Source organism: Talpa occidentalis, unplaced genomic scaffold (assembly GCF_014898055.3).
Source record: "Talpa occidentalis isolate TD23 unplaced genomic scaffold, MPIMG_talOcc4v2.1 talOcc4.15, whole genome shotgun sequence".
Lineage (NCBI taxonomy): Eukaryota > Metazoa > Chordata > Mammalia > Eulipotyphla > Talpidae > Talpa > Talpa occidentalis.
Genome location: NW_023601543.1, coordinates 28562722 through 28581419, shown reverse-complemented (window position 1 = coordinate 28581419; position 18698 = coordinate 28562722). Strand labels below are relative to the sequence as shown.

Below are 18698 nucleotides of genomic sequence, written 5' to 3'. Positions count from 1 at the left end.
TGTTCATGAGAGATTTTTTTTAAAGATTTATTTTATTTATTTATACTAGAACTGGGGTACAGGCTAGATGCACGGGAGGGTGACAGGATTCACCAGAGACAGAGTGGGGAGCAGAACAGGCAAACTGATGAAATACACTGCTGAGGGGAGCAGCGGGCGAGATAGGAGAGGTCTGCCACAACATGTGGGATTCTCACCAGCCGGCCAGAATAGAACCCGTGCTGTAGAGGCTGCGGACAGCTTCACAGTGCGGCGTTCAACCGCCTGCGCCACCAGGGAGGCCCCCATAAGAGAGATTGATCTACAGTTTCCTTATAAAGTCTTTGTCTGGTTTTGGCATTAGGATACTACTGCTGTTATAAAATGAGTTAGAAAAGTTATTTTCTCTGCTTCTATCTTCTGGAAAAGATTATAAAAATTTGGTATGAGATCTTCTTTAAACGTTTGGTAGAATTTACCAGTGAAACCATCTGGGCCTGATGCTTTCTGTTTGGGAAGGTTATTAATTATCGATTCAGGGGCCTCCCCGGTGGCGCAGTGGTTGAGCGCTGGGTTGCGAATCTGCCCGCGGCCTCTGCTGCGCCGGTTCGATCCCCGGCTGCTCCCAGGCCACCGGAGGAGGGTCCCACATGGCGCGCAGACCTCTCCTGCCGCCCGCTGCTCCCCTCAGCAGTGTACCTCGGTCCTTCTGCCTGCTCTGCTCCCTGCTCTGGCTCTGGTGAATTCTCTCACCCTCCTGTGCTTCTGACTGTACCCAGTGCATCATGTATAAACAAAACAAACAAATAAATAAATAAAATAAACATGCCTCTATAAAAAAAAAAAATTATCGATTCAATTTCTTTAATAGATAAGGCCTATTCAGATTCTCTATTTCATCTTGTGTGAGTTTTAATAGAGTATGTGTTTCAAGGAATTTGTCCATCTCATCTAGGTCATCAAATTTGGGGCACAGAATTGTTCATAATATTCTTTTATTAACCTTTGAATGTCCATGGGATCTGTCATGATAGCCCTCTTTAATTTCTGACATTAGTAGTTTGTGCCTTCTCTGTTTTTTGGTTTTTTTTTTTTGTTTTTTTTTTTTTTGTTAGCCTGACAACGGGCTTATCAATTTAAAGCTCTTTCCACATAACTAACTTTTGATTTTGTTGATTTTCTCTACTGATTTCCTGTTTTCAATTTCATTGATTTCTGCTGTTTGTTATTATTTATAGTCTTCTGAATACATTGGGTTTAACTGCTCTTCTTGTTCTACTTTCCTCAAATGGAAGCTTAGATTTTTTCCCTCTCTTTTCTAATACAAGCATTCAGGGCTATAAATTTCCCTCTAACCAGAGTTTTCATTGCACCCCACAAATATCAATGTTTTACTTTCATTTTCACTAGGTTCAAAATATTTTTAAGTTTCTCTTGAGAGTTCTTCTTTGACCTATGTGTTATTTAAAGTGTGTTGTTTAATCTCTATGTATTTTGAGGTTCTCTAGCCAATTTTCTGTTAGTGCTTTCTAGTTCAATTCCACTGTGGCCTGAGAGCAGACAGTTTATGATATCTAGTCTTTCAATTTTTTTAAGGTGTGTTTTATGGCCAAGTGTACAGTGCATCTTGGTGAATGTTTCATGTAAACTTGAGAAGAATGTATACTCTGCTTTATTGGATGAAGTAATCTATAGATGTCAATTACATCCAGTTGATTAATGGTGTTATTGGGATCAACTATGTTTTTACTTATGTCTAATTGCTGGATTTGTCCATTTCTGAGAGAAGCATGTTAAAGTCTCTAACTGTAATAGTACAGTCATCAATTTCTCCGCACTTCTGTTGTCTTATACATCTTGCCACTATGTTGTTGGGTGCATATGCATTAAGGATTAATATGATTTCTTGAAACTGGCCCTTTTATCACTATGTAATGCCTCTATCCCTGATCACTTTTCTTGCTCTGAAATCTTCTCTGTCTGCAATTAATATAAATACTCCTATCTTCTTTTTTTTTTTTTTTTTTTTTTTGTGGGACCCTCACCTGTGGCCGGGGAATGAACCAGCGCTGCAGAGGCTGCGGGCAGCCTCGCAGCCCAGCGCTCAGACGCTGCACCACCAGGGGAGGCCCCTACTACTCCTATCTTCTGTTGATTAAGGTTAGCATGGTACATTTCTCTTTGTCCTTTCCTTTTAATCCATGTGTCTTTATATTTAAAGTAGATTTCTTATATATAACGTATACTTGGGTCTTATGTTGCGATCCACTTTTACAATATCTGCCTTTTAATCACTATATTTAGATCATAAATTTTTAAAGTGATTATTGATACAGCTAAATAAATATCTGCCATATTTGTTACTGTTTTCTATTTTTTTCTTCACACTTTTTCTGCCTTTTGTGGTTTTAATTGAGCATTTTTGCATGATTTAATTTTCTGTCCTTTCTTAGTATATCAACTATAATTTTTTTTAGTGGTTGCCCTAAAATTTGCAATGTACATTTACAATTAATCCAAAACCACTTTCAAATAACAGTATACTACTTCATGTATAGCATAAATTACATCTTATAATAACAAAATATTTCTAATCCTTTCTCCTGACCCTTGTATCATATTTTGCCTATATATAAACTTATATAATCAAATATGTTATTGCTATTATTATTTTGAGTAGACCGTTATCTGTTAGGTCAGTTTAAGAATGAGAAAACAAAAGTTTTGATTTTACCTTCATTTGTTCATTTTTGGTTCTTTCTTTATGTAGATCTACATTTCTGACCTATTATAGTTTTCCTTGCCAATTAAGAACTTTCAACATTTTTGTGTGGTAGGTGTACTGGCAACTAACTTCCTTAATATTTCTTTCTTTGAGAAAGCCTATTTTCCCTTCACTTTTGAAGAATAATTTTGCAGGATTCAAAATTCTATGTTGGTACCTTTTTTCCCTCAACACTTGAAATATTTCACATGCAAGGTTTCTGAAGAGAAAAATAAAACCCTTACATTCTCTTATAAGTATTTTATCCTCTGATTTCTTTCTAGATTTTTTTTTCTTTGTTTCACTTTCTTCAGGCTTGACTGTGATATGCCTATGTGTGGTTCCTTGGGCATTTATTCTGCTTCGTGTTCCCTGAGCTTCCTAGATCTGCAGTTTGATGTCTGATGTTAGTTTGAAGGAGTAGGTATTTTTCAATCATTTCTCCTGTCCTTTTCTCTTTCTTTTTTTTTTTTTAAGATTTATGTATTTATTTATTTACTTATTTTTTTTATTTATTTATACAAGCACTGGGTACAGTCAGAAGCACGGGAGGGTGAGAGAATTCACCAGAGCCAGAGGGGAGAGCAGAGCAGGCAGACTGACGAAGTACACTGCTGAGGGGAGCAGCGGGCGGCAGGAGGGGTCTGCGCGCCATGTGGGACCCTCCTCTGGTGGCCGGGGAGCAGCCGGGGATCGAACCGGCGCTGCAGAGGCTGCGGGCAGCTTCGCAACCCAGCGTTCAACCGCTGCGCCACGGGGGAGGCCCTTCTCTTTCTTTTCCTTCTGGTATTCCCACTATGCGTATGTTATACCTTTTGTGGTGGCTGTTCCGCCGTTCTTGGATATTCTGTTCTGTGTTTTTTTCCCCTCTCTGCTTTTCAACTTGGGAAAATTTTATTGCGATATCCTCATGTTCAGAGATTCTTTTCTCAGCTGTGTCCAGTGTATTAATGGAACCCATCCAAGGCATTCTTCATTTCTTAGTGTTTTTGAACTCTAATATTTTTTATTCCTTCTTAGACTTTTCAACTCTCTGTTTGTATTATCTAACCTGTTCTTGCAGGTTGTTTACCCGTTAAAAACCTCAGCACATTAATCGTAGTTTTAAAAAATTCCTAGTTTGCTAATTCCAACATTCCTGCCATATCTGACTCTGTTTCTGATGCTTGTTCAGTCTCTTCAAAATGTGATTTTTTTGCCCTTTGGTGTGTTTTATAATTTTTTGTTTCATGGCTGGATACAAGGAACTGAAATAGGGCCTCCCTGGTGGTGCAAGGGGTTAAGATGCAACCTATGAGGTTATCCGCAGCCTCTGCAGCACAAGTTCGATCCCCGGCCAGGGAGCTACCCACATGGTGCAGCAGACCTCTCCTGACTTGCCCGCTGCTCCCCTCAGCAGTGTATTTCCATCAATCTGCCTGTTCTGTTCCCCACTCTGTCTCTGGTGAATCCTCTCACCCCCTCCCCGTGCCTCTGGCCCGTACCCCAGTTCTTCTATGCATAAATAAATAAATAAATCTTTTTTAAAAAGGAACTGAAGTAAAAATGCCTTTAGTAGTGTGTGGTAAGACGGGGGAAGGGGAGTAGTCTATGGTCCTAGGATCAGGTATGAGTCTTCCAGTCATGCTGTGCCACTGGACTGTGAACATCATTAGTGCTTCCAGATTCTTTTCCCCTCTTAGGTGGGACAGGATGTTCACAGAGTGGGCTGGAGTTGAACATTTCTCTATCCCTATGTGGAAGGCTGGAGCTGAATATTTCCTTTCCCCAGGTGGATTTGGGTGTGATATAACCCAAGCAGGTCTGGTTCTGGTAAAATAATTTTACCTGCAGCCAGGCTTTATTAAAAACAGAATTTGCTGCTCTGACAAACTTCAAAATGGTGACTTCTCCACTCCCCCTGCCAGAAGACAAGGGACATTTTTGTAATATTCGCTTGAAAAATCTGGTTGAGCTTCTGGAGATAACATTCACAGAAGCATGGTGGCTTCCTTTAAGTCTGGGCTCCTTTGATTTTTCAAATCTCAGACTTGTCCGTGTTGAAACATCGGCGTTTCTTCGATTATAGTTCAGGTTTTCCTACTCCAGTACCGATCCTAGGAGGTTTCTGCTCCCTGTTACGATTCTTTGTATTCTTGTCTAGCTCTCCAATTTGAGTTCAGTTTTCCCTGCGAGTTAATTTATCTCATGGATCTAAGAAGAGTTGTTGGTTTTTAAGCTTTTTACTTGTTGTTAGAAGGGAATGATGACTTCCATGCTCCTTACATGTGAGACCGGAAACTGAAAGTTTGCGTATGCATATACAGTTTGTCTCCTTGACAATATTATAAGTACTGTGAGGACAGGAACCATGTCTGTCATGCCTCTTATATCCTCAATGTCTCCCGCTGTGCCCGGCACATGGTAGGTATTCAATGTTCAATAAATGTTCATGACAAAAACGAGGGTCTGGGAGTCAGAAGACCTGGACTGTGTGATCTTGGACAAGTCCTTTCCTCTCTCCCAGTCCCAGCTTCCTTTGTCCGAACTTATTCTTGTTTGCTTCTCTTTCGTCTCTCTCCCTCCACTAGAATGGAGGCTCCGTGAGATCAGGAGCCTTACCTGGCAGAGATTCTGAAACACAATTTGTTCTTTTTTAATATTTGTTGAATGAATAAATGAATGACCGAACGATCGAGTCGACAAAAGGAAGGGGTGGCCCTGATAATTTGATGGTAGGGGTTTCTGAGAACTTCCCCTTTCCCATACTCTAATGGGGTGCCTGTCTGGGCTAGTTTCATGTACTCCTAAGAGAACTTAATGCCTTTCTAGGAGAGGAATGCAAATAGGTCACGTGGGCTAAGATGATCAGAAGTGTATGGAAAAACAACTTGCCAAACTTTGGAACTCAGCAATTCCCTTTGTGTCACTCAGGAGAACACAGGCCGTGCTCCAACATGTGTGTCTGACAACAATGTGCGGCTTGGTGCTGAGCCCTCCAAAACCACATAGGCTTCGGGTAATGTGACCCAATTCCTTGGTTTTGCAAACAACGGGGTGTGCAACTGGGAGAAGAGAACACACTTATTTACAAGTTTCTTCCTAAGGGCAAAAACAGAATGTTCAGCATTCGTGGGAGGGGCGGGAGTTGTGTTCTGCCTGAGGAATTCTTACTCCCTGGATGGGCAGGGTCAGGGGACAAACTTCCATAGTTTGGCTTGGCACCAGAATGGGTCCTGCCCAGAGGCAGGAAAAATGTTTTCGTTAAGTCCTAGTTTCCCCGGAAGTTTGTAACAACGCCCCAGTGTCCCAATTCAGACTTGATGGTGCAGGTTGAAGGTAATTAAGTTATAGGACCTTCAAAGGAAACTCTTGTAGAAGGGATCAGTTAGTATCCACCCCCACCCCCAGGACCAAAGTTCTAAAAAGCCCTTTGCCTTTTGCTAATTGCATGAGAAATCCTCTGCAAGGCAGAAAGTGTCCACATGATATGGATGCCTTCGGAGTGAGAAGAAGGGACTCGCAGGGAGCATCTCATTCAGTGACACGTAGTTGTCTATGTCATTCTCTAAAGGGTTAGCAACTGCTCTTCAGCAAGTTTGAAGACTGTTGAAACAGATCCTGTATTCCTGGTTTGGGGAACTGGATATTATTGGGCAATTTTTTACCCACAAAAATCTTTTAGTTTTGAAAAAGCTGCATTCCCATAGAAAACAATCCCCTCAAATGAACTTCTAAGGCAGCCTGTTTGTTCCAAGAGCGTGAGGTTGAAGGGTGGAAGGTGGTGGTGATTGGTGGCTGAAGCTGCACTGAATTACTTGTAAGGGTTATTCCAGATTTGAAGATTCTGAGCTGCTGTTCCCTTTACAGCCACCAAAAACTAAAAGGGCCTTTTCTGGACTTTTGGCTTTGGGTCCGGGAGCCCCAGATTTTGACCCGAGGTTGCCTATTCTAGAAATCACTATCCATTTTTGCCTTTATAAAGATGTTTAAGAGGATAGTCTGGGCTTCCAGTTCCTGGAATCTCTCTGGTGAGAGGCCTCTTGGGTTACTTCCTAGGGCCCCTTTGGTTGAGCCATTCTGGGAAACCCGTTCAACAGCAGCAGAGACTTCCCAGGAGTTTCTGCCCCATTGGAGTAGGCACACGTCTGGTGTGGAAGTCTATGGTCACAGACCCTTGTATGAAGACTTTTCTATGCTCTCTTACTCTTTTTTCTTCTCCCTCCTTTCCATCTCTCAATATACCCAATCACCTGAAGAAGAAATTGCTAGTTGCTCCTCAAATTCATTCTTCTCCTAATAAGAGAAACTTACATTTGTGTGGGGATGGCAATATACCCATTTAACAAAGGCTTCCTATTGTTGTTGTCAGGAGTGACCAGACTAAGTTCCAGCCAATGAAATGTAAGCAGAAGTGTCCTGCAGTATTTCTGGGAAGTGTCCTCAAGGAAGCAATTCTTCATTCCCTTTTTCTTTTCTGCTTATGGATTATGGATACAGTGCCTGGAGCTTGGATACAATGCCTGGAGCTTGAGCAGCCATTGTGGGCAATGAGATAGCAAGGTGAAGCAGCATCATGGAAGAAGTTTGGGTTCCTGATGAGCATGCAGTGGTGAACAGAATAGTTATGGGCCCTGCCCTCAGGGAGCTTCCAGAGTAGTAAGGCAGACAAAAACATGAGAAGTAGTTATTACAATCTGGGATAAGTACAATGAAACAAACAATAATGGTAAACCTTCTTTAAATAGGGTTATGGATGAAAGTCTCTCAGAAGAAGGGAGAGAGCTGAAGGATAGGAATAGTCATCCAAAGAATGGGTTGGCAGTGCTGGTAGAAGCATCCTGAGCCAAGGGAACCACATGCACAAACACTCTGAAGTGTGATTAAGGAAAGAAAGAAATTCAGTAGGGTTGGAGGTTGATAAGAGCAGGGGAGTGACACTTGGAAATATTGAGACAATCAGCAGAGCCAGAACACGTAGGCACTTGTAGGTCTTGGGAAGGAGTTTGGACTTTATTCTAAGAACAATGATAAGCCATTGATAAGCTTAAAGCAGGGAACACCATGATCTGATTTTGCATTAAGAAAGTTACTCTGTCTGTTGTGTGAAGTTGAGCAGAGTCCACAGTGCAAGCAGGGAGACCAACGTATGTCTCCATGTGAGCGAGGAGAGATGGGGGGTGGTGTGCGTGTTCCCTTCCCCAATTAGCAAGACTTGCCCTGCTTCCCCTTCCAAACTCCCAGCATGTCTCCTTTGCCACATCCATATGGAGACATGAAATGAGCTCCAGGAGTTCAGAGCCCATATATGATTTGCTCTGTGCCTGGCACACAGAGAGACCAGGTAGTTCAATGGAACTAGAGAGAAACAGAGTGATTTGGGTCAAGAACTGGAGAGCAAGTGCACCACACTGATGTACTGAACATGAGGGGGTGAGAGAAGTTGTGGGATCTGGTGTGAGCAGCTATGAGGATGGTGGTATCTTGCACAGAAATGGGGTACACTGTGGGAGGTGGGAGTCAAGACTTTGATTATTGTCATGTAGTTATTGACACACTTGTGAAAAATGCCAATGGAGCTGTCCAGTTGAAAGTTGCATATGTGAGTCTGGAACTTCGGGGAACACTCATAACTGGAGACAGAAATTTCAGAGATGTTACTTAAGTCCTCAGGAATACATGGAACTGAGGAAGAGAATGTGGAAGGTTGAGCTCAGTGACACCCCAGGGGTGAGAGGAAGAGAGCAGCCCATAAAGGTGACTGAGAAGGAACCACAGAATGATTTGTCTACTGCTGTCATCCCCAACAGAATGTTTTAGAGTTTGAGGAGGCTGATAAATAGGAGCTCTTTTTTTCTGCCTGAAATCAGAATCACTCAAGAGAGACATGCACACCAGTCAGACAGGAGATAAGAATATTGTTTTTATTAATCATTCAGCTGCTTGGAGAAAGAGGAGTAGAGTTGCTGCTCAATAGGCCTGTTAATACACTCCACTCCCCAATTAGTTAAATTTACCCAGCCTATCCCTGCCACAGATGGATGAGCACAGGCCTCCCCTGCTGAGCCTGCCACACTCCAGCTGCTGCAGGGGGTCAGAGCAGCTGAGAGCATGCATCCGGTGCAGGCTGAGAGAACCCAAAGGGTGGACAGAGAGAATGGGGTAATGCTAAGTGTGCCCCACTCCCTCTTTCAAATTCCCCAGCCCATCTACTTTGCAACCCATGTATGGAAATATGAAATGAGCTCCAGGAGCAGGGGCCCATGTCTGATCTGCTCGGGGCCTGGCACACAGTAGGTGGACATTGCTGAATGAATGAATGAATGGATCCAGATGGCAAGATTGAAACAACCCTCAGAGTTCATCCAAGAATCACCTGGGGTACTTAAAAATGCCTGCCATAATCCCCGGCCAATTTTATAAACATTTTGGCGGGGGGTGAGGTTCAGGCATCAGTATCTCTTTAAACGCTCTCCAGATTGTTCCACTTTACAGTCAAGTTTAAGAACTATTGCTCTGGTCCAATCCTTCATTTTACAGATGGGGACACTGAGGCCTAGAGCAAGAGGGCCATCTGTAACACTAGGGGCTGGTCCTGGCTCTGCTGTTGGGTGCATGAATGTCTGGGATAAGCATGTTTCTCTCTCTGGGTTTCACGGGCTTCCTCTGGGAAATGAGGAAGTTGGAGCTGTTGATCTTTGGAGCCCCTTCCAGCTCTAATACTGTATTGCTCTCGTCTCTGACCCAGGTGTGACTTAAGTCACTGGAACATGGCTTGTGCCTCACAAGATGCTCCTGCACAGGGGTTAGATTCGTTTTACACTTGAAATGATTGGGCTCTGAATTGCAATGGACAGCAAAGATGTGATCTTTGGGACAGTTCAGGACCCACAGAACCAGTCTTTGATGGAGAATTTTTCCTGTTTCCTGTTAGGTGTTGGCAGTGGGAAGTTCACCAGTGGGAGAGCTTTGAAATAGCAGAGGCACTCAGCTGAGGAAGTGTCAATGGGCTGGAGCTGCCCTTTTTGTTCACACTCCTAATTCTTGTCTTCCCCTGTTTACCCACTCCAAACCATCTTTTCCATTCCTTTCCTACCCTCTCCACTTTATCTGTACCAATCACAAGTCTTTTAAAGGCAGCCTGGTCCCTCTGCCTACCTAAGCCTTCTCATGAATTCCACCCACCTCTCTTGGTCTTGAGAAGTGGGTATTTCCTGGAAACTTGATAAGAACTAGAGATGACAACGAATAGAACCTGGAGGCTGGAAGGGAAACCCAGCTGTGGAGCAAAGAAGTAATGTGTACAAATCTCGCAAGTGGATGGCTTTTTCTGGCCCAGACAACTGCTAAGCTCCTGGCTTAGAACGGAACCTGGGTAGCCATTTTGCTTTGCAAATTGGAAAACAGGTCTGGAGGCGCCAATGACTTGCCCAAGGGCATATGGCTTGCTAGCCAAAAACTAGGACTACAGCCAGGGCTCCTAACCCCTCTTACTAGAATACCTCAGCTGCCTTGCTCTTGCTCAAAGAGACCTTTAGGGACTAGTTTACTTTTCTAAGCTGGTGGGCCTTGTGGTAAGGACCCTGAAGAAGAATTGTCCAAAGGAACAGACAGAAAGATAAAAATGCAGAGATCCTCAATAGTCAGGTTGCTTGTGGCTTTTTCTATCTGTTTCTTTGATATCTGCCCAGTGGACCCTTCCTCCTCCCTGGGAAGGCCTCACTATGGGTGGCTCTGGGCCTTCTGCTTGGCATCCTTGCTTCCCCCTTCATGGGTGCAGGTCCACTCATAGCGTTTCAGCTCTGGTAACAAGAAGACACACCCACATTTGCTGCCTCAGCCCTGGACTGAGCTAGTTCTGGGGGATTTCCAGATGTTTAGCTCAGGCAGAAATTAAAATTGGAATTCATCTTCTCTCTGAAAATCTATAGTCTCCATTTGCGTCGGTGCTTCCATAGTCTCCCAATTCCCCAGACTTAACTATTGTGTCATCGGAGATGGGGGAAGGTGTACACAGCAAGTGGTGTTTAATGGGTCTACAATTTCAGTTTGGGAAGATGAGAAAGTTCTGGAGATGTATGGCGGAGATGGTCACATGACATACATGGATTTAGCTACACTGGACTGAACACTTACAAATGGTTGCAATGGTAAATTGTGTTATATGTATTTTACCACGATGGAAAAAAACACAAAAAACCAAAATATCTTTCATGGCAACCTTGACTCATGGCTACTTTGCTCTCCCCCACCCTGCCCCCAAACTACTCCGTCACCAGGTCATGCTGATTTTGGCTTTAGTGGAGGGTACTCAAATGTTCACATACTCCCACATCGCTAGGGAAGCTTGCATGAGTTACTGATTCCTGAGCCCCAAGCCCCCAATTTAGTTTGAGGCTGGGGTCTGTGGTCTGCATTTTATTTTTTTAAAAGATTTATTTATTTATGCATACAACAGCTGGGGTACAGGCCAGAGATGTGGGGGGTGAGAGGATTCACCAGCGACAGAGTAGGGAGCAGAACAGGCAGACTGACTGAAATACACTGCTGAGAGAGCAGTGGGCGAGACAGGAGAGGTCTGCTGTGCCATGTGGGTAGCTCCCTGGCCAGACAGGGATCGAACTCAAGCTGCAGAGGCTGCGGATTGCTTCATAGTGCGGTGCTTAACCCCTTGCACCACCAGGGAGGCCCTGCGGTCTGTGTTTTTAAACAAACTTCCCAACAAACCTGATGCGAGTGGACCGCAGGCTTCGCTTGGAGAAACACTGCCTCTCAGTGTTTTTCGCTTCTGTCTCCTTTCCACCACCCTCTCCTGGCCCGGCTGGTCCTTGTCACCTCACACCTGGATTACAGTAACAGCTGGCCTGCCTTCGGCTAGCCTCTCTCTGCTCTAGCTTTTCCAGCTGCCAGAGCCCATCTTCTGCGCATATCTTTGAAATCACATCACTTCCCTGCACAAGTGCCTATCGTGGCTCCCCGGACCTGTTAGATCCTATCTCAATCCATTTGGCTGGGCGCCACATAAGTGAGCCTCCCGTTCTCCCTCCTTCATCCTTCCCTGTTCCCTCCCATTCCTCCGGGCTCATGGGTCATTTGTTATTTTTTCAAATTAATTTCCATAGCTTTGTGTTTATTCCTTTTAAAACAATAATTTAACTTTTAATTTATTTAATTATTATTATTTTTAAGATTTATTTATTTATTTATACAAGCCCTGGGTACAGTCAGAAGTGGGGGAGGGTGAGAGAACTCACCAGAGCGGGGAACAGAACAAGCAGACTGATGAAACACACTGCTGAGGGGAGCAGCGGGCGTGGCAGGAGAGGTCTGCGCGCCATGTGGGACCCTCACCACCGGCTGGGGATCGAACCGGCGTTGCAGAGCCTGAGGGCAGCTTCACAACCCAGTGCTCAACCGCTGTGCCACCAGGGGAGGCCCATTTAATTATTTTTAAATCGAGGTGACATTAGGATCCCTCCATCAGGCCTCAGCACCTTGATGCTCCACCACCAAATCACCCCTAGTCCACGCCCATATGCCATTGTGCTTCCTCCCCTCCTTGTTCTTACCCCTCCCCCACCAGTCATTTATAATCTGTGAGTCCCTCTAATACTTGGGGTGATCTCCTTTCCACCTCCCCTCTTTCCACCCCCAGAACACTTTTGGTTACATGGCAGGAATTAGCAAAACCCTTGCCATTCTCCGTCTTGTTTCTCAGTGCATCCATCTCCCCTCTCTCCAGCCTTAGCTCTGCGATCCCCCAGCCTTATGACTTTGGGCAAGTTGTTTCACCTCCCCCCGCCCATACCTTGGGGTTCCCATTTTCTCATCTGTAAGATGGGGATCTTACTGGTACATCCTCCTAAGTTTGGGTGAACATTTAAAAAAGCAATCAATGTAAAAGGGCTTAGAATAATAGTGTCTGGCACAAAGTGGGTGCCATGTAAGTGTTAGCATTTTTATCGATTGCTCTTCTGGCCCCTTCCAGCTCTTTCCTTCTTGGAAATCACTTCAGCTTGGGAGAGCTAAGCAATGGGGTTCTCAGTCAGAATTTGCTTGACCAGCAAGTGGAGGTGGTTAAGTATTAAGTCTTTGGGCTCCACTGAGATTGTCTGCATGACCACCTGAGGAACCCGGCTGCCTACGAAGCTTTAATTATGCCCATTAATTTCTAACCAAGTAGGAAGAGGGGAGGTGAGTTTTGAAAGCAAGATTTTTTTTCCAGGATAAGTAAGATGATGTTAGGGATGACTTCTAAACACCCTGAGAGGCAGTGAGTTGTGTGCCTTTCTGCCCTGTGGTCTGTACCCCCCATGCTCTGCATCCTCGTCTGCTTGGCCCCTGGGCGGCAAGAACACCTTTTCTGCTGTCCCTTCCTGACCCGACGGCTTTGTGCCTTGCATCCCAGCTGTCCTTGTCTGCAAATAACTGTCTGCCAACATTTCCACTCTACTTCTCAAATCCACCTCTCTGCTTTGGTGGCAAATACAATATATTCCTTTAAAAGTCCTGTTGAACTCACAGTCAGTTTGCCATTATGTGTGCTTGCTTTCTCTCACTCAATGAGAGACATTTTGACATCTAAAAAATGTCAGGAGGCTGGAACCACTGACTCCTGGGATACCTGGGGACCATGGGAGTAGCACCTCGACTCTCTGGCTCTGTTTTCTTGTCTGTCCAATGGAGGTAAATCGTAACTGCCTCTTTTTCGAAGGGCAGGAAGCTCTGTTCCCTATTCTCAAGGAGGGGTGCTGAGCAGCACTCTTGTGATGCTTGTGGGAGGGGTACTTCGAGGACTAGATCAGACAGGAGGCCCCGGCCTAGGGGTCCTGCCTGGGGGAGGGGTGGGGAGTTGCCTCTGCTCCTGTTGTTCTTTTCCTTGTCCTGGCTGCAGCTGCTCCATCTGCGTCCCAAAACCCAAAAGCCGTGAAGGCCTTTCCAGGAGCACCGTGTTCTCCTGTTTGTCCCCACCCTGGTCTGGTTTGGAACAACAACGAAGAGCTACTCCTATATATGAGTAACAAACAGCCGCCAGTTCCTCTTATCTAGTGAAGCAACCGCTGTGACCTCAGAAGTTGCAGTGTTTGTCTCTGTTTAGTGGGGTTGCCAAGGAAACAAAGTTCTCTCTTTCCCACTGTGTGACTGTGGGCAAGTTTTTCCCCTTTCTCGTAGGGAAGGGCAGGATGACCAGAGACGCCTGTGTGTTTGCTGGGCCCATCTTCTGGGTTTCTTTTTTTCATCTCTTGACTCTTGTTTGCTGGAAATCGGGTGTGGGAAGTCTACAGATGAGCTGAGAAGTCAAAAGTCTCTCAGCTCATCTTGAAAGGCGAGGGCTAGGAGTAACAGAGGGCTTGGGAGAGCTGAGTTGAATTTGGGTCTGGGTCTGGGGCCCAAAGTTTGTATCTGTTCCAGCAGCTGTGGAATCTGCACGCCATGACCAACCTGGCAGATGAAGACCATGAACTTGGCATCATGAATGAAGACTTTAGGGACTGGTGGTGAAATTGGAATTTGAGAGGCCAGCAAACAGGTTTGCAACTTTCTGAAGAAGAGACTTGGTGGCTGGAAAAGAAGAGGCCACTGGGTGTGACCGTTACAGGAAAGAAGCCTGATATTTGGAATAAGTTTGGGCAGTGATTGACACAGGGAGGTGGCCAAGACCTCTTCTTCCTTGAGGGGTGCAACTCAGGAAAATCAAGGAGCTCTGTTAAATTTGGGGTGTTAAAGGGCTAGGTATATATACTCTAGGAAGCAGAGGTTGGAGGGAGTCACTAACATTGGGTTGACAGCCTCCCCTGGCAACACGGCTCAGAGTCCAGGGTGGGTCCTGGTCGGGATGTGGTTGAGGAGACATGGATTGCACACCTATGAATCCGAGAAATGGCAGGATTCTGGATGCCCCAGATAGAGCCAGGTAAAGGGTTATGGGTGAGGATGAACCCCAAAGAGAGGTGGGGAAGGGGACCTGGAGCCCAGAGCCTCAGACCTGGCCTGCCCACACAGCTGGTAGGTTTAGGGAGTGAACTTTCCTTGGTGCCAAATGGAGCAGCAGGGCCTGAGCATCTTTCCTTGTGCGGTGTGGGGGATGGGATGGGGGGGGGACATCATACACCCTTTTCTCACCAAGCCCTTCCAAGCGCCTTCACCAAGGTCAAGGGTCTCATGGGGATCGGTATTAAGGAGAATGCACTAAGTGCTCTCCATGGGCATTTTCAGAAGAGAGAGAAGGCCCACCTGTATTCATTCCGTTTTTCTTTTCTTGTTCCCTCACAGGTATGCTCTGCCTCTTTCTTTTGGGCCTCCTTCGGGGTCTTTCTACCTAGTCACCCCCTCAAGCTGAGGTTGGGTCAGCAGTCACCTTGCCACCCACCCCGAAGCTGTCCCATGAGAGCAAGAGTGAGACAGAGGGGAATGATGATGTGGGGGTGAGCCCCATTTTACCAAAATAGGGACAACACCTGCATTGTCTCGCTTCCCTCACCTGTATGCTGGGTATCGTGAGAGTTACAGAAGATGGTGGATACAGCCCGGGTCTGCCACTCAGGGGAGCTTGTGAATGTTCAGTGGGCCAGAAACACAGCGTCCCTAACTATGCCAGGGCCCCCTACCACCCACTCCATTTATACTCGGTCAGACACCAGGGTTATTTTTAGAAAAAAAAAAAAGAGCAAAGTTTATTGAAAGTTCAAGCTTACATTTAAACAATCAAAATCCGAATCCTGTAGACATACATTGGGATATGGTGTCAGAAAGTGGAATTCACTGCTACAGAACCCTCTGGAGACAGGCTCCTTGAACACATCACCCAGGCACCGTGGGATCGAAGCCATTCCCTTGTCTAGCCCTTGTCAAGAGGAAACCAGGAAACCGATCTCTGTTCACTTGAAAGTTTCCCACCAGCATTAAGAAAGTTTTTGAAGGACACCGTGAAACCCTAACTGATCTCCTCTCAACCCCATTCTATGTAATCAGCACCAGTGAATGGTGGGTTTGGCGTTCAAAAGAGGACCTCACGTGTCCGCAGGGGACAGATGGGACAAGGGTCACAGCAGCAAGGCATCCGTGGCTGCGTTCAGAGGCTGGCCCCCTGCCTCCCTTTACTCTTCGCTCTCACTTAACCTAAAGGACAAACTGGATCAACGTGGTAAATGAACACAGTCAGAGATTAGGGACCAGTCAATACTCCCGAAGCTGGTTAGGCCCTTCAACGCTTAGATGTATGTGTGTATGTATACAACCTACACTAAGATATAGATCTAGCCCTATGGGTATATATACGCATGGATGGCTATATAGAAAAACTAAGCCAATACTAACCAAACAGAACTTTGTAAGCGGTCATCCCAAAGCCATAATCCCACACTGGGCTGTGCACAAAGCCATGCATTATATCGTATTAACCAACAGAAGGCGGACTTGGCTCAATCTCTCCCATCTGGGACCCTGCCTTGGCGGGACAGGGAGAAGAGAGAGGTTGCCTCTGCTTAAAACACAAGTGGCTTCTCATAGGAACAGTCGTTGTCAGATGAAGCTGTTGAAGATGTCCATGGAAATGAAAACAGACCCCTTATACTTTCTGGAGCAAACTGGCATTACATCGCAAACTACCTTTCTCCTTTGCCAGCTGCAGCTAAGTTACCCAGGCCCTGGGAGCCCCCAGGGCGCGATGGCATGAAGAGGCTCACTGGCTTGGGGTGATAAGGCCCCAGTGCAACTCAGCCTCCAGAGACCTGCTCTTTGTCAGGGGTCTGTCACTGGAGTGGACCCAGGTGGCCATGTCCTTGGGACATCTCTTGGCACCAGCTATGCTAGGTGTAAAGTTCTCCACGTGAGATGACGCTTGGGGAGCCAAAAACAAACTGGAAAGAACTAGGTAGAACAAGTTTAGTGGCTCTGCCCACCCTGAGGACAGAGCCACTTACACCGCAGAACCACCGGGGGCCTCAGGTGCTTGCGGGGCTTCAGGAGCGGGCTCTTCAGGGCTCAGGCGCGACTGGAACTTCTCCAGCTGCTCTGGGCTTGCCAGGGTCTTCAGGAGGGTGTTCTCACGCTCCAGCTGGGAGTTCTTCTCCACCAGCTCTCTGATCTGCTCCTTCAGGATCTCCACCTCCTCTCTCACAGCATACATCAGATGATTCTTCACCAGATCCTACACAGGTAACCACACCAGAAGAAATCACACCAGAGCCACTCATCGGCTACCACAGCCCCCTCCAAAGCACCTTCACTCTGCCGGCAGGGTCCCCGCATTGTCCCTCACACCACTGACCGCCAACCTGCCTCTTGGCACCCTGGCCAGTCCTCCCGTGCCCTCATTCAGGACACCTGAAGTATTGGAGCCAGGTCTGAGTGGGGAGCCCAGTTTTGAACTACAGAGCAGCCCCTGTCCCTGCAAGTTTCTAATGATGTTCAAAGCTGGCTGCTAAGGAACCTTCTGGGTGAAACTTCTGCTGGCAGCTGGTGGTTTGCTATGTCCTCGTTTTCATGTTAGGTCCTGCTGCTGGCCCGGATCCCAGGGAGGACCTGCAAGGCACCCCGGACGGTCTGTCTACTTTACACATCTTTACTGAGAAAATAAAATGGGCTATGGGGGTGTCTTCCTCCTTTCCATGCAACCCAGCACACTGAGTGGTAGCTGCCCTGCAGCTCAGCCAGACTAGACCTGGGGCCTGAGGGAAGGTGTGGGTAACTGGGATTGCTGCATCCTTGGGGAACTGTGTCATTAGGCCCCAGGGCACAATTAAATGGTTGTTAGCGGCTGGAAGCCCTAGCCCCCTGCAGCCATTCTGGCAGCTCCCTGGACTGTGACCTCTACCAGGGAGGGAGAAGAGGTGGGGGGCTTTGCTTCCTGTTTCCTCCCAACTCCTGACCCCAGCCCGGGCTCTGCAGAGGCACTGCAGTGCGCTTGTATCCAATGAGCTCTAGGCCCTGCCAACTGCAGGAGGCACATAAATGCAAGCATCTGAGCTCCCGATCCAACACCCGACCCAGAAGGGAGCCAGAGGCTGAGGCTGCTGCAACGCCCCAGCCCCCAGGGTGGGAGAAGGAAGAGAAAAAGAAGGGTCCCTGCCAGGTTACACAGGAAATGCCTGAAAGGTGCCACTGGGATGGACCTTGACTCAAGGTCTCTAAGGGGTAGGAAGCAGGCTGTTTCCTTGGGCTTTTGGCTTGGGACCCATCCTCTCAGTCCTGCCCCATGTTACATAAGCAGCAAGGTCTGGGGATGGGAATGACGCAGTGATGCCACTTACCATGGCCTGCTCGATCTTGTTGTCTATGGCCACCACGCTGGCTCCGGAGGCACTGCCAAGACAAAAAGGGAAGCGTCCACGTTACCCACTCGGTTCCCATCAGACTCCCTGGCAGCTGCGGTCAAAGTCTTCCATCTGTCCCTGCTCCTCCTCTCCCCCGCCTCCGTGGCCCCGTGCACCGTGCAGCCTGTCCCCACGTCCCTGCCTGGTCCCTGCAGGAAGCTGCACCTCCCCACCCTGGCTGGCTCCCCGCCGCCGCCCAGAGATCCGCGTGGAGCAGCGCGCGGGTGGGTCATGGGGGCGCACGGACCAATGTGGCCTGCTGGGCCAGCCCAGGCGGGCGACGTGCAAACAATGGGGCCGCCCAGAAGGTCGGGGCAAACCTACCCGGCTCCGAAGCTAGCTAGGAATTCCTTCCCTGCTGGTAAGCTTCCGGCCTGCTCCCCAGCGGCGCTCGGCGTGCCACCAGCCCCCTGCCCTGCCCTGCCCGGCCCTGCCCGGCCCCGCCGCCCCTCTGCCTCTGGCTGCCTCCGCCTCGGGCTGCAGCAGCTCGTTTTCACGGCGCAGCGGCCGCAGGGACGCGCCGACGGCGACGGATCCCAGCGCGGCGGTGACCCCCCTCCCTGCGTCCCCTCCCCCCGCCCCTTCCAGGATGCCGCACCGCGGGGAACAGGGACGGCGGCGCAGTGCTCGCTCCGAGATCCCGCTCGCAGCCCAGCCCCCGC

The 18698-nt window shown here is 47.4% G+C and overlaps 1 protein-coding gene across 4 annotated transcripts in view; it reads right to left on the bottom strand.

Annotated features, from left to right (window-relative positions):
- Positions 1-15380: 15380 nt before the first annotated feature.
- The window catches only part of TSC22D3 (TSC22 domain family member 3), a 72066-nt gene continuing 68748 nt past the window's right edge, over positions 15381-18698 (bottom strand). For 3 of the 4 annotated variants that reach the window (XM_054695617.1, XM_037512109.2, XM_037512108.1), the window contains 2 exons: positions 17974-18025; positions 15381-16871 (listed from right to left, as the gene is read on the bottom strand). In XM_054695617.1, the coding sequence (XP_054551592.1) occupies positions 16641-16871; positions 17974-18025 (283 nt within the window). In that variant the 3' untranslated portion in view covers positions 15381-16640. Of the gene's footprint in view, positions 16872-17973; positions 18026-18360; positions 18561-18698 lie in introns of those variants that run through there. The other variant, XM_037512110.2, reaches the window with a different exon arrangement.